Source organism: Balaenoptera physalus, assembly GCF_965194825.1.
Source record: "Balaenoptera physalus genome assembly, chromosome: 4".
In the NCBI taxonomy this organism is placed as follows: domain Eukaryota; kingdom Metazoa; phylum Chordata; class Mammalia; order Artiodactyla; family Balaenopteridae; genus Balaenoptera; species Balaenoptera physalus.
Window position 1 is genome coordinate 145865075 of NC_138891.1, and position 12783 is coordinate 145877857.

Below are 12783 nucleotides of genomic sequence, written 5' to 3' on the forward strand. Positions count from 1 at the left end.
CCGCAGGGGCTGTGTGCCTGCCTGGACAGCGCCTGCAACATCTCTGACACCCCCTTCCAAAGCACGTGTCCCCTGAGCTGGCGGCTCCCTTCCAGGACCCACCTGAGGCCATTATCAGAATTTGGGAAGAAAAATGTAGGTGAGAGGGCGTGGCTCCCATGTCGTCTGTCACAGGAAGATATCGGAGACAGGGGCCTTATCACCAGGAGGACCGAGGACAATGCCCTCTGACATGGAGCCACGCGGTTACATGGGGCAGGGGTGCAGAGTGACCCCGGCTCGCTCCAGGCAGCACAACACCCATGTCAGCCACGGGGGCTGGGGTCTGAGGGGGTCTGCTGTCTCCTTCACGCCTTTCTGCCTCACATTTGACCTTTTCTGCATTGTATCAGATCTTTTTGGCACGAACACCTATGGCTTTTACAATTAACAAGAACACGCGAGACACTAAGTGGTCCTGGGAGAAGTGAGGGAAAGACACCCACAGCTCTGGCGCCCGTTCCGAAACGCTGACAGTGACAGGACAGGTGGGACGTTTACAGGCTGAGCGTCAGGAGGGGAGGACACAGCGTCCAGTCTGCGTGGAAGTCCAGGCCACAGCCATGGCCACGGGGGCAGGGGGGCATTAGGAGCAGAAATCAAGAGAGCAGGGCCAGGGTAGTCGGGGTGTCTGGGCAGCACTGGCCCTGAGGGGGAGGAAAGGAAGGACGCAGCCCAGGGAAGGCGAGGGACGCTGGGTGCCGGGCGCTCCTGTGAGACGGCTCAGGGGAATCAGGCCACCACACTGCGGGGCGATGGCTGCAGAGGGTCAGGACTCCGAGGACACGCTCTGAGCTCAACACCAGGCAGGGACAGATCTCGCTGGGCGTGACCGGAGCGGACAGTCCAAGTGGGGAGGGAGGTGCCCCCAGGGAGACGGGGCTCGGAGGGGAGCTAGGGCCACACAGCTGGGGACAATAACAGGCCACCTGCCAGGTGCAGGAGGTGTAAGCATGTGTCCTGAGCACGTGTGCTGTGTGTGGCATGAGGGCATGTTATGGTGTGAACCCATATGGTGTGAGCATGTGTCTGGGGTGAACACATGGTGTGCGTGTGCAGCTTCGTGAGAGGTCCAGTTCAAAGGGTGTACGAGGGTGTCAGAAGCCAGCAAGATGCGGGCTGAGGAAGGTTCTGGAAGGCACGGGTGGTCGGCAGGCAGCTCCCGGGACGTCCCTGGGCCAGTGCTGGAGCATCCCCAGGAGCGTGAGGAACACAAGGGCATCAGGGGAAGGGCTCCCCCAGGCAGGAGGCGATCTGGGTCACCCAGCCACTCTTGGGCTGTGAGCCACCGTGCCCACCAGTGGGAGTGGGAGGGGATGGGAATGACCCAAGATGGGACAGCAGGGCCAGGAGACTGGAAGAAAGGACTTCCCGAGGTCCGGTCCCTGTGGACACCGTGGCTCGAGGGGGGAGCAAAGGGGACGCCCACATGGCTCCTTGCCCAGCCTTGCGATCCTGGTGGCCAGGACGGGGCATGCTGTGGACAAGTGGGGCCCTGGCTAAAGGCACCCAGGGCTCACACGCCTCGTGATGTGAATGACGTGCCAGCACACCTGCTCCGCGCTGCCCGGCACATACCCCTGCTGCTCCCCATGGAACCTTCTGGAAGGAGGTCTCTCGATACACACAGTGCACGACCCTCCAGCTGCCCACCCTCGGCTCCAGTCTTTCGGGAGTCTCCTGCCAGCAGTCCCGCATGGCCACCCCGCACCAGCCCGACTCACGTGGCGATGGGCACCAGGAGCTGGTGGGAGCCACGGAAGAGCACGAAGGCCGAGTAGCACAGCCAGATGTTGCTAGTCTTGTACATGAGGAAGATGAGCCCAGCCTGCAGCACCGTCACCACCGCGATGATCAGCTTAGCCCACAGCGCCCAACGGATCCTCACGAAGCCGGCGGCAAAGGAGGTGATGGCACCTGGGGAGACAAGACGCGTCAGCGCCATCCTCGTCCTCACGGTCACCACCGTCCGGGTGAGGCAGGCGGGGCGTACCGAGCAGAGTGGAGGCGGCATCCGCCCCGCCGTTGTAGACCCTTGTGGTGTCCGTGGTGGGGTTGACCACGTTCCACAGGATGTGCACGTAGTAGACGATCAGGTAGTAGCCGGCGGAGTTGAAGACCCACCAGAGGGACCAGAGGCGCAGCTGCGGCAGCCGCGCGGTGTGGCCCAGCTCGCGGAGCATGTGCGCGAGCGCCGAGTCCCGCCAGGAGGCCGGCAGCTGGCCCGGCTTCCCACCCATGGGCTGAACTTGGCCCAGGTTCATCCGGTCCAGCTCGGAGGGCGAGGCCCCGGCACAGGCGGGCGCTCCGCGGTTGAAGAAGAGGCTGCGCTTGGGGCGCTTCAGGAAGAGCGTGAGGATCAGGCTGAAGGCGAGGAAAGCCAGCGAGATGTAGTTGAGCGTGGAGAAGGGGATCCTGCCCACCGTGACCAGCAGCTGGCCCAGCACCGAGCTGGTGAAGACGCCCAGCAGCACGGAGGCCCGCGAGTAGCCGGCCATGCGCTGGTAGCAGGCGGGGGGCACCAGTGAGAAGATGTAGGAGGAGTAGGCGATGCGGGCCGCCATGGTGATGCTGAAGAAGAACTCCATGAACTGCATGTGCAGCACGGACGAGCCGAACAGCAGCAGGAGCCACACGGACACGTAGCTCAGGCCCTGCAGCAGCAGCACCGGCTTGTAGCGCAGGTAGTCGGTCAGCAGGAAGACGGGCACCAGCACTGCCAGGTAGGAGTAGGACAGCACCGGCGTGATCTCGTTGGTGACCTGCAGGACAGCAGGCATGTGACCCCAAGCCCCTGGAGCGCCAGTCGCCCATCACGTCTACCGGACTTGGCCAGGTGCCTGGGAGCCCCACCCGGACCCCACGCACCCCTTTACCATGGCGCCCCACCAGGACTACGTGGGGAGCGCCGTCCTCCAAAGACGTGCAGCCCGTTAAGACTGTCCAGGGCAGCCAGGGAAATGGAGAAAAGCACAGCCCGACCTCCAGACCGTGCTCTACCCTGACCTCATCCCCCACGGGCGTGCTTCTCAGACAGCAGCTCGGTGCTGACACACGCAGAGAGCTGGTAGGTACGCTGAAAATAATCAGTAACTACATGCTAAGCCATGCTGATCCAGGCTTGTTTGTTTCTAACGAAATAAAAACATGATATGATTTCCCCTTAAGTCTACCGATACAGAAAACAGAGCTGTGACCAATCTATACTCATGCTGGCCGCCAATGAAGGCCTTCAGTGGCCGGTCCCACTCGGTCCCAGGGCACAGGGGATGCAGGAGAGGACTGGGCCCTCAATCCCCCTTTGTCAGGCAAGACTAGGGGCATGCGTCCACAGGAGCCAGGGCTCCCGGCTCCACCAAGGGAGCTGCCCGCAGCCTCGGCCATTCAGCTCTCCACTCAAAGAGGGCTGGCCCAGCAGGACGCTCCCTCCTGGGCACACAGGGCAGAGGCCAGAGCCACAGACCCACTTGGGACGACAGCCAGATGTGCCCCGGCTGCCCAGGAAGGGCCATCCTGGACCCACCTGGGCCCAGCCCCCAGCAAGAGGTCCCAGCTCACAAGAGGCCCAGGTCCCTGGCCTCAGGCCCTCCCTGGGGGATGGACACGGGACGCACCTTGTGCTCAGAGCCTCTCCAAAGGCCCAGGTGGGTTTTCAGCAGGTGGCCCCTCACAGGGGCTGCACCAGACCCCATCTGACACCTCCCAGGGGCTCCAACTGACCCCACCCAGGGATTCCACCTGACCCTGCCCAGGGCCCAGCCATGGCTCAGATCAGCCAGGGCAGCACCAGGTGAGCCTCGGGCCTTGTTGGGCTCTCAGAGGCTTTGGCCTCCCTTGGGTCCTACCTGACTCAGGGCGCTAACCTTGACTCAGGCCTGACCACCTGCTAACACCATGGGGCGCTCCCTGCGCCAGCCCAGGGGGCCCTCAGCCCTGCAAGGCCAGCAGGCACCAAGGCCCACTTTACAGATGCTACCAAAGACCCAGAGCCAAGCCCAGGCCAGCACGTGGGGCCCAGCCAAGCCCACCGCTTAGCGGCCAGCTCACCTGTGGGTTTCTGCAGCCCTCGAATCTGTCCACCCACGATATGCCACCTGACCAGCCAGCCCCAGGGCAGTGCTTCCCAGTGTGTGCCCAGGACCCCAGGCTGGCACGCACACCCACCACCTCCAGGGCTCCCCTGCCTGGTGGCCTCCTGCACCACATGCCCACCAGAAGCCATGGCTGACCCCAAAGGCTGTGGTCCCCCAAACACCGAGCACTAATGGCCCCAGGACAGTCCAAGACAGTATTGGTGCAAGTCCGTCCCCGAGGCAGGATGAGTAACCAGCGCTGGTCCCAGAGCCACGGGGGCCGGCTGCAGGGGTCAGAGCCTTGTTTATGGAAAATTCCTGGAACATCAAACCATCTCTCAGTTAGCTGACGAAACCTCTTGGCAGATGGCTTGCACAGCTGCAAGGGCCACGGGGTCAGAGCTGAGGGAGACCAGCTGGGCTTTCCCTCCCGCTGCCGCTGCCCACACTTCTCAGGCTGGGCAAGCACACAGGCCAGGCGAGAGGCTGACTCGTGCCACACCTGTGAAGCGCTGGGAGCACAGGCACCCACAAAGTCCCTGGGGCAGGTGGCACGAGGACGGCCTCCTACTGGCCTCGGTCCAGCATCGCTGGGCCATGTTCCCAACACCTCGGTTTGGACGGGCCGGGTCCAGGCTGAGGGGCAGGATGCGGGAGCTGGGCCCAGGTCACGACCCAGGTGGCTTCAGGGCAGCAGCTGCTCTGAAGTCAGGAGGTCTGGCTGGGGCCCCACAGCAGCCAGGACCAGGACGGGGCACCATGGGCCCTGAGGACCGGCAGGACCAGGGGAGCAGGGCAGGGCCAGGCCAGAGGGGCCCTGAATTCCACGAGCAGCCCCAAGAGCCAACACCTGGCAGCACCCAGAGGGGCGCTGAGTCCTGCCTGATAGGGGAGCGAGGACAGGACAGGGGCCACCACGGCGGATCCCGCCAGAACGGGCGGCGTCAGCCATGGGCTTGGAAGGACTGCTGTGTGAAGCGCCCTTCACACAGCAGGGGTCGTGATGTGAAGGGCACGGGTCATCATGGAGGGGGGTGGGGGCATGGCCCAACCCAGGCAGCTCAGATGCCGAGGAATCACAGGCCCAAAGGCGCAAAGCAAAGCTCGGACCCTCCGGGAGGTGCTCCACGAACCGGGGGTGGCGGCATGTGGGGCAACACTCAGCACAAACCAAAAGGAAAATCCGGCAGAATTAAAAGGTGAAGCTGCGGCATAAAAGGACACGGCAAGCAGGGAGGAGGCCCGCGCAGACAGGAGAAGCCGCTGCCCACAGGCGGTGGATCCCGCCAGCGCCAGGAGTCCGCCAGGCACAGGAATGCAGGCGCCCGCAGGGAGGGGGAGACTGGCCGAGGCCTCACTCCAGGGACAGCCAGGAACACGGGACCGCGGCAGAAATCGAGGAAATGCAAACCCGGCAACAAGCTCTTCCGTCTATCAGATGGGCAGAAACTCAACAGCGCCTCACGGGTGCTGGCCCGAGGAGCTGGAAGCAGCCTCACGCTGCAGGGGGTCACGGCAGGAAGCCACCGGCAGCAGCGTTTCCCCCAGGGACGAGCTGGTGACCCCGGAGACCCCTGGAGCAGGGGAGGGCAGGCCCTCTGTGGTTTGAGGTCCTGGGTGCAAGTTGGGCAGCACCAGCCCGAATCTCTGTGGGAGGGCCACAGACCCGCCGGGCTCTTCCCAGACAGGCCTCTGCCGTCCTCTGGTCACGTCCAACACCTGGTGGGTGGCTTAACTTCTGCAACCTACTGTTTAATCGGTTACCGAGTGAGCTAAGAGGGCAGGTGGGGGGAGCTCATGACAGGTTTTCCTTCTTGTTACTTTCACGGAGCTTCCCACTCACTCCTACGTCATCTCCGCAGTGGAAGACGGCCCCTCGCAGAACAGAGTGGTGTCCAGGGAACTGGCCAATCAGCGAGCGAGGGATGTGCCAGACCGGCTGCTCAAGGGAGGCAAGCCCCCACCCCGGATTCACCCGGGAAGTGACCCCTCTGGCTGCAGTGCTGGCCGTGTGGTCAGACAGTCACACACACACAGCTTTGAGCCTGTGCACGCGGCCCAGGCACCCCGCTGTGTCCATTTTCCAAGAGGGCTACTTTGAGGGGACAGGCCTCATCTGCACGGCGACTCCACGTGACTTAATTCCGGGGTCGGTGAGGGGTTGGGGCCGAGCTCTGGGCCAGGGAGAGGCAGGGGCTCCCTGAAGAAATCAAGTGGGAAATCCCGGTGGGACCCAACGGGGGCCAGCGACAGTGACAGGGGGTGTGGAGGCCGGCGGCCACCCTGGAGGGGACAGACAGGGCTGGCGGTCCGGGGCCAGGCTCTGGGGCGGCGGGCGGCCCTCAGGCAGGACGAGCAGGGGTGGTGACCACAGCCCTGACCGTGAGCTTCATCAACCAACGGCCTCTGCGCCCTTCTGATTTGTTTTACTTTATGGAGACAGAAACCGGGAGGGACACTAGCTGCCTGTTGCTGCTTCTACGCCACGTTTGACCCCAGAGACCCGCCGGGTATAAGCTTATTAGTCAGGTTCCAATGAGATCCTTTGTCCTTGTTCTGAGCAAAAGTCAAATCCCTTCCGTAATCCCTTTGGGCAAACAGGTCTCTGCTGGAAGCAAGGGCCCAGCGGGCGGGCGGGGGCCCCCTTGCGCTCTCCCCTCAGAGGCCCACGGCAGGCATGGACCCCTCTGCCGGACCCGCCGTCCCTCTAACCGCGGGGACCTGGCAGCCGCCAGCGCCCGCAGCCCGAGCAGCCCCCGCACTCCAGCCCGGCCCGCCCACACGCGCGCCCACGTGCCTGCTTCTGCGTGAAGTTCTTGTCGGGGCCCAGGAGGTAGGGCGTGATGAAGCTCTCCCCGGGCCGCATCTGGGACATGAAGCCGTAGAAGCAGAGGCAGAACGCCAGGCTCCACCAGGACTGCAGCTTGCGGCCCGGCCTGGGATCCTCCGGCACCTGCTTCTCCACCTCCGGGCCGGAGAGCGCCATGCTGCCCAGGCCCCCGACGGCCCTGCAGGAGACCGAAGGGGACGCTGTACCTGGGAAGGAGAGCCAGAGTCAGGGCGGCTCAGCAGACAGCTCGCAGCCGTCTCCCGCCTCCGGAAACTTGGCTGCAAAGGGCTCCTCCCCCCGTCATTCAATCGGGCTCTACCTCACACGGTGGAGAGGCCCCAGCTCCAGCCCCAGCCCCAGCCCCAGCCCCAGCCCCAGTCCCAGCCCCGTGGTCCAACCTGGAGCTTGTGGCGATCCAGGAGCCAGGCCCAGCCAGGCCACGCTGTCACCACTTCTGGGGGCTCCAGGGCTGCAGCTCCCATAGTGTGGCTGCCAACCACGTGGGGCCCATAAATGTTAAGTAACGAAAACTAAATGCAATTTAAGAGCCAGGTCCCCGGGGACACTGGGCTCCTCTCACATGCTCACGGCGCCGGCTGCGATTGCTGCGCTGCGTGCACCTCCCCCGCAAGGTCTGACGGCCTGCTTCTCACGGTGCCACAGCACCTGGCGTGTCCAAGTGCCAGACCCAGAGGAGGAGCAGTCACGCCCGCGATGGCCCAGAGGACGTGGCAGAGGAGGACCTGCCGGGCCAGGCACACACCAGACCACAGTACAGGGGTCAGTGACGGGGGCAGAGAACTCCCAGGGGCCACCGAGGGCAGAGTAAGACTTCACCCCAGTACCGTGATTTCAACACAGGCCTGGGCCTCGCTCAGCAAGGGGAACTACTACAGTCAGATGCGCCCGGCTGTTCTTCTTTCCTCCTGTGTTTATTTCTGTGACTGCGGGAAAATGGGGGGCTGCTGTGTGACAGCAGTAAACCCCCTGAAGAAGCTGCGGCTGGCAGGTTTGTTTGTGAAGCTACAATGAGGGGCAGGGTAGGGGTGAGGGGGGCAACAGTGGCCCAGGAGTTACAGGGTCCTAGGTCCCAATGTTCTCGAGGGCCAAGCGAAACACCAGCTAGGACGGGGGCTGGAACCCGGCCCCTCCCCCCGGCACCCCTCCCCCTGGGAGGTGTGGCCCACCAAGAGCACACAGGCCAAATGGCTCCAGCAGAAAGACTCTGATGTTTGGGGCGGGGGGGTGCACACATGGCCCCCCACTCCAGCCCCAGGAGTCCGCCAAGTTCACTCTCCCACTCCCGGGGCGCTGCCCCCTGGGTGCCAGAAAAATGCACACTTGCAGCCAGCTAAGCACCCAGCGTGGGGTGAACAGCCAAGAATTTACAAACCCCAGGGTCCCCAGGAGTGGGGCCCCACCTTCCCTGTCCCCCAGGGGCTTGGGGGCCCCTGCTCCTGGCCCCCCTGTTCTGAAGGAGATGACAGAGGCTTCCTTACCTGGCGTCCCCCGAATCCCGGGGCGGAAGTCTCAGACACCAGAACCCAGCAAGCTCACCAGCTTCTTCTTTCTACTTCCTGGACTCCCATGGCTTCTGAAACCCCAAGGCGGTGCTTCTGAGACTCCAGTGAGAGCTTGTCAGAAGTTTGTCTGAAGGTCTCAGACACACCCCAGGACTCTGCACCCTGACACGGCCCCCGGACATGCCCAAACAGGTGACCGAGCACGCAGGGAGCTGCTGCCTCAGGATTTCCAGCTGGTCACCGGTAAGAGCTCCGCCTCCAGTATCTCAGGCCAACACCACAATCCCACCTCCACCAACACGCAGATGGGCCCCAGGGCCCCGGCACCCAGCCCTGAGGGTCCCAGGAGTCCTCCAGGGTCACAACACAGTGGTGGACCACCGCCATCCCCAGAAGCAAGGACATGCAAGGGTCCACACCCTGCAATGGCCAGGGAGCTGGTGGGGGGCAGGTAGGGGGCAGTGTCTGCTGACACCCGGGGAGCAGGGCTGAAGGGACGGGGTTTACATGGGGTCTCAGGGAGTGTCCCACGAGCTGCGCCCCCTCCCTCCCAGCCCCACCCCTACCATCTGGGGACGCTGTGCTCAGTGCTGGAGTCCCTCACCTTCCTCCTGAGTTACGGGACAGCTGGAAGGAAGGAGGGGCCTCCCCCCAGCCAGCAGGGAGAAACCCAGGCCTCCTCTGCTCTTGGATCACAGGAAGCAAAAGGCCAAGGGCTCACGTTGGGCTCACGTGCGCACTGTCTCGCCTCTGGGCTGCAGCCCATTGGCTGGCGGGTCTTCCAGGCTGCACAGGGAGCCTTTTACCTGCTGTCTCCAAAAACATCTGCTCAAGGAGCCCCTGAGCCTCAGGCCTGCCACCCAGCAGGGGTGGCCGAAGGAAGGCAGCCTTCTCACCGGGGCTGGGAAGGGCCGTCACGCGCGCCAGAAAGAGGGCCTCCAACTACCTCTGTGCTTCTCACTCAGCCCGGGTGCCAGGGACCCGCTCTCCAAGGACGTGAGTGAAGATGCCCACCCTGGACAAAGGCAGCCGCCTACCCTAGGAAACCTCTACCGCCCCTTGGCGGCCCAGTGACCCCTGGAGCCCAGCCTCCCCCTGCCCCGTGCCAGGGAAGCAGAAACGGCAGTGAGGATGCCGAGACGCACAGAAGGTACCAGACCCTGCAGGGTTCCCTTCAGAAATGGCCACTTTCATTCCTGCTTGACGTTTTTTCCTGAGCGTTGCTTTAAAATCTGTCCCTTCCACCCACATAAGGCCCTCCTCCAACTTCTTGTGGGGGGCACAGTCCTGGGCCTGCCCTTCACCAGCACCCCTGGCTCCCCACGGTGAGAAGGCCCCTGCAGGGGCACCCAGGGCAGAACTGCGGGGAGGGGGCCGCAAGGCAGCGCTGACCTCTGTCACCCGTCACAGGCGGAAATGCCCCTACAGGCCTCACTGAAGAGAGAAGGGCCAGGCCTCAAGGAGCCGGCACTGCGGCCGCTGCGGGACCACCCCCCGGGGCCGTGATCGGTGGCACTGATCCGAACTAAAGGGACACCCGCCACACCAGGCCGGGCCCACTTTGGAAGGTGCGTCCCTCCCACACTTGGCTCCGCACCACCGGACGCGCTTCCCAAAGCTTCCAAAACAGGCGGAGGGCTGCCAGCTCATGGGCCCGTGGCTGGACTGCAGGGTCACGGGGAGTTGCTTGGCCCCATCCCGGGAGCACGGGCTGCCACACAGGAGCAGCAGGGCCCCCGGGAGGAGAGGCCACCTGTACTGGGGCCTGGGATGGGGGTGCGGAGGAAAGGGCGGACGCCGAGCCGGGTTCTCCCCTAGCGAGATTGGGCCCCCAGCAGGGAGCTCCGAGGACTAGGGCTCTGGCACCGTGGGCAGCCTGGGAGACAGCTGCTGCTTCTAGATGCATTCCGGAGTTCTGAGCTGGCCCAGATTCCAACCTGTATTCTGAGACCTGCGGCCGGGGATCCCCACATGGCGAGGAACCCCATGAACACATGTGTGTGCCTGGCGGATACCTGGACACTCAGGACAAGTGTTTCGGATAGGACCCGGGGGATAGCTTTCCTCCCGCAGACGTGTAGAGCGTCCCACTGCTCTGGACCGTCTCCAGCGCTGGCCTCCAACCGCGCCAGGAGCTGCTCCAAGGGGAAGTTGTTCACAACTACAGACTCCGGGTGCAGGAAACAACAGTGGCTTGGCTGGAGACCAGAAGCGCACCGGGGGCTTCTCCACAGGCCCGCGCGGAGACCGAACGTGACAGACGCTTGGAGCGTGCGCCTGGGTTCCCACATGGGGCGAGGCTGCACGTGGGACTCACCGCCCCTTCACTCAGCGCCAGCGCCCCCGCGCCCAGCCCGCGCCAGGGGCCCATGCCCCCTGTGCTCTCCCCGGGCCCCAAAGCCCCCGGCCCCCGTCCACCCGACACTCGGAGCGCGTGCACCCCCGCGCTCCTCCCGCAGCCCCCGGTCCTCGGCCCCGGAGCTCCTGCAGACAGGGGAGCCCCGCTACCTGAGCGCTCGCGGCCTCCGCTGCTTGGCGCTAGAAGGGACCACACTGCCCACAATGCCCCGCGGCGGCGCGCTTCCGGGAGGCTGGGGGAGGGGGCGCACCTGGTCCCGCCCCCGCCGCACGTCACCGCCGACAGCAGTTGCACGGTCTCTGACGCGCGCCCCACCGTGGCACCCGAGGTCCCCGCGGGACGGGCGCAGCAGCCCCGCGCGCACGCCCCGCGCCCTGGGACTCAGTCCCCACCCCAGCCCACCGCGTCGCCGCCCCCGATCGCGCGCCCCTGGCCGCCCAGCGCGGGCGACTCCCCGTGCGTCCACACGCCCGGCCGCACCCTCCGGAGCCCCCTCCCGAGCTCCTCGCGCGCCCCTGGCGCCTATCCCCCCAGCGCCTGGCTCTGGTCATACTGATCACAGCTCGGGGTTGTGCTGGAGGCCTCCGGGAACGGACCTGGACAGAGACGCGTCCCCCCGCGCCCCGCAAGCTGTGACCGCCCCTCGACGAGTGCAGACCCCTTGAATTATGCACAGCCTGTCCCGCCGCCACCCTGTGCCTTTTCTTTTCGGTTCATCCATTCTGAGATGCTCCTTTCCTAGCCAGCCCGCAAACTCAAGCCAGGGGGGTGGGTCCCTGAGCCAGGCAGGACAGGACTGTGGCGTTGGAAGGGGCCCCCTCCCCCCACGCAGGCGCCTGTGCGGATCACCCTGACCCACGCTCGCTCTGGTGGTTGACTGGGAACTCCAACAAGGCACAGGCGCAGCCTTCCCGAGGGACGAAGCGTAAATTGGGAGACGGGCACAAAGACAAAGGGATGGACCAGAGGTCTGTTTGGACCTAGCAGAAGGTCCCCTGGAGGGATCCCAGGGAGGGAACAGGCCAATGTCTCTCCCCACTCCTCACGGCAGGACCGCCCCCCCCAGACTTGACCTGTCTGGTGCAGTGAGGCCCGTGACAGTGAGGGATGCCGGCCTCTGAGTCATGGCAGGGAAGTTGCGGTGCCCAGGCTGTGACCCTCAGGCTGGAGCAGTGGGAAGCAGCCTCTGTGGCAGCCCCACTGCTCCCCACTCCTCACTACTGGGAGGGGGAGAACCTGGAGGCTGGCCTCACAACCTCAGAAAGTGGCTACGCCCTCCTGCCGCCCTAAAGGATGGCACAAAGGAGCATGGCCACGGGGCACCCAGCAACAGTTGGTTGCTGGGCCATTGCCATTGGCCAAGCCTGGGAACTGGCCCAGACCAGCAGTGCGGCCCCTTGGGGAGCAGGACGGACAGCACCCTGGGACCGGGACAGGAAGGGTGGGCCCCCGTGGCACACACAGGTGTGCACAGGTGTGCAGAGAGCAGCTGCCCCTGAGCAGGCCCACAGTGAGGATCGGAGCTCCGTCCCCCAAGTCCCTCACCCGGTGGCCTCTCTCGGGCATGTGGGCCTGCATTGAGCCCGAGTAACAGAGCCCAAGCCTCACCCTGATGCCTGGCCACACAGAGCTCAGGGATCCTGCATTAGCTGGGCCCGGGGCGGGGTGGAGGGGTCACTGGCCCGAAGGGGGGCTCAGGCGGGCTCAGCCCGGCTGGGGCTGCAGTGTCCGGCTGGGCCACGGTGCCCAACAGCACCCCATGGGCATTGTCACCAGGAGGCCGCTCCTCCGTGGGAAGAGGGAAGGGCTTCCAGAGTCCAGGATGTGATCCTGCTGCCAGGAGCAGCCTGGACGCCAGGGCACAGGGTCCCCGAGGCCCCGCAGGTGCAGCTGGCTGGAAAGTGGGATTGCCAAGCAGAGAGACGTGCAGAAACAAGTGGCTTGGGGGCGAGCGGTCAT

At 64.9% G+C, this 12783-nt stretch overlaps 1 protein-coding gene across 18 annotated transcripts in view; it reads right to left on the bottom strand.

Annotated features, from left to right (window-relative positions):
* SLC19A1 (solute carrier family 19 member 1) overlaps positions 1-11205 on the bottom strand; it is a 39703-nt gene extending 28498 nt beyond the window's left edge. For 2 of the 18 annotated variants that reach the window (XM_082461145.1, XM_082461144.1), the window contains exons 1-5: positions 8442-9020; positions 7341-7886; positions 6910-7148; positions 2033-2801; positions 1764-1956 (exon numbers count right to left, since the gene is read on the bottom strand). In XM_082461145.1, the coding sequence (XP_082317271.1) occupies positions 1764-1956; positions 2033-2801; positions 6910-7098 (1151 nt within the window). In that variant the 5' untranslated portion in view covers positions 7099-7148; positions 7341-7886; positions 8442-9020. Of the gene's footprint in view, positions 1-1763; positions 1957-2032; positions 2802-6909; positions 7149-7340; positions 7887-8441; positions 9021-9069; positions 9198-10480; positions 10865-10973 lie in introns of those variants that run through there. The other 16 variants (XM_082461151.1, XM_082461147.1, XM_082461136.1 and 13 more) reach the window with 16 other exon arrangements.
* Positions 11206-12783: the final 1578 nt, after the last annotated feature.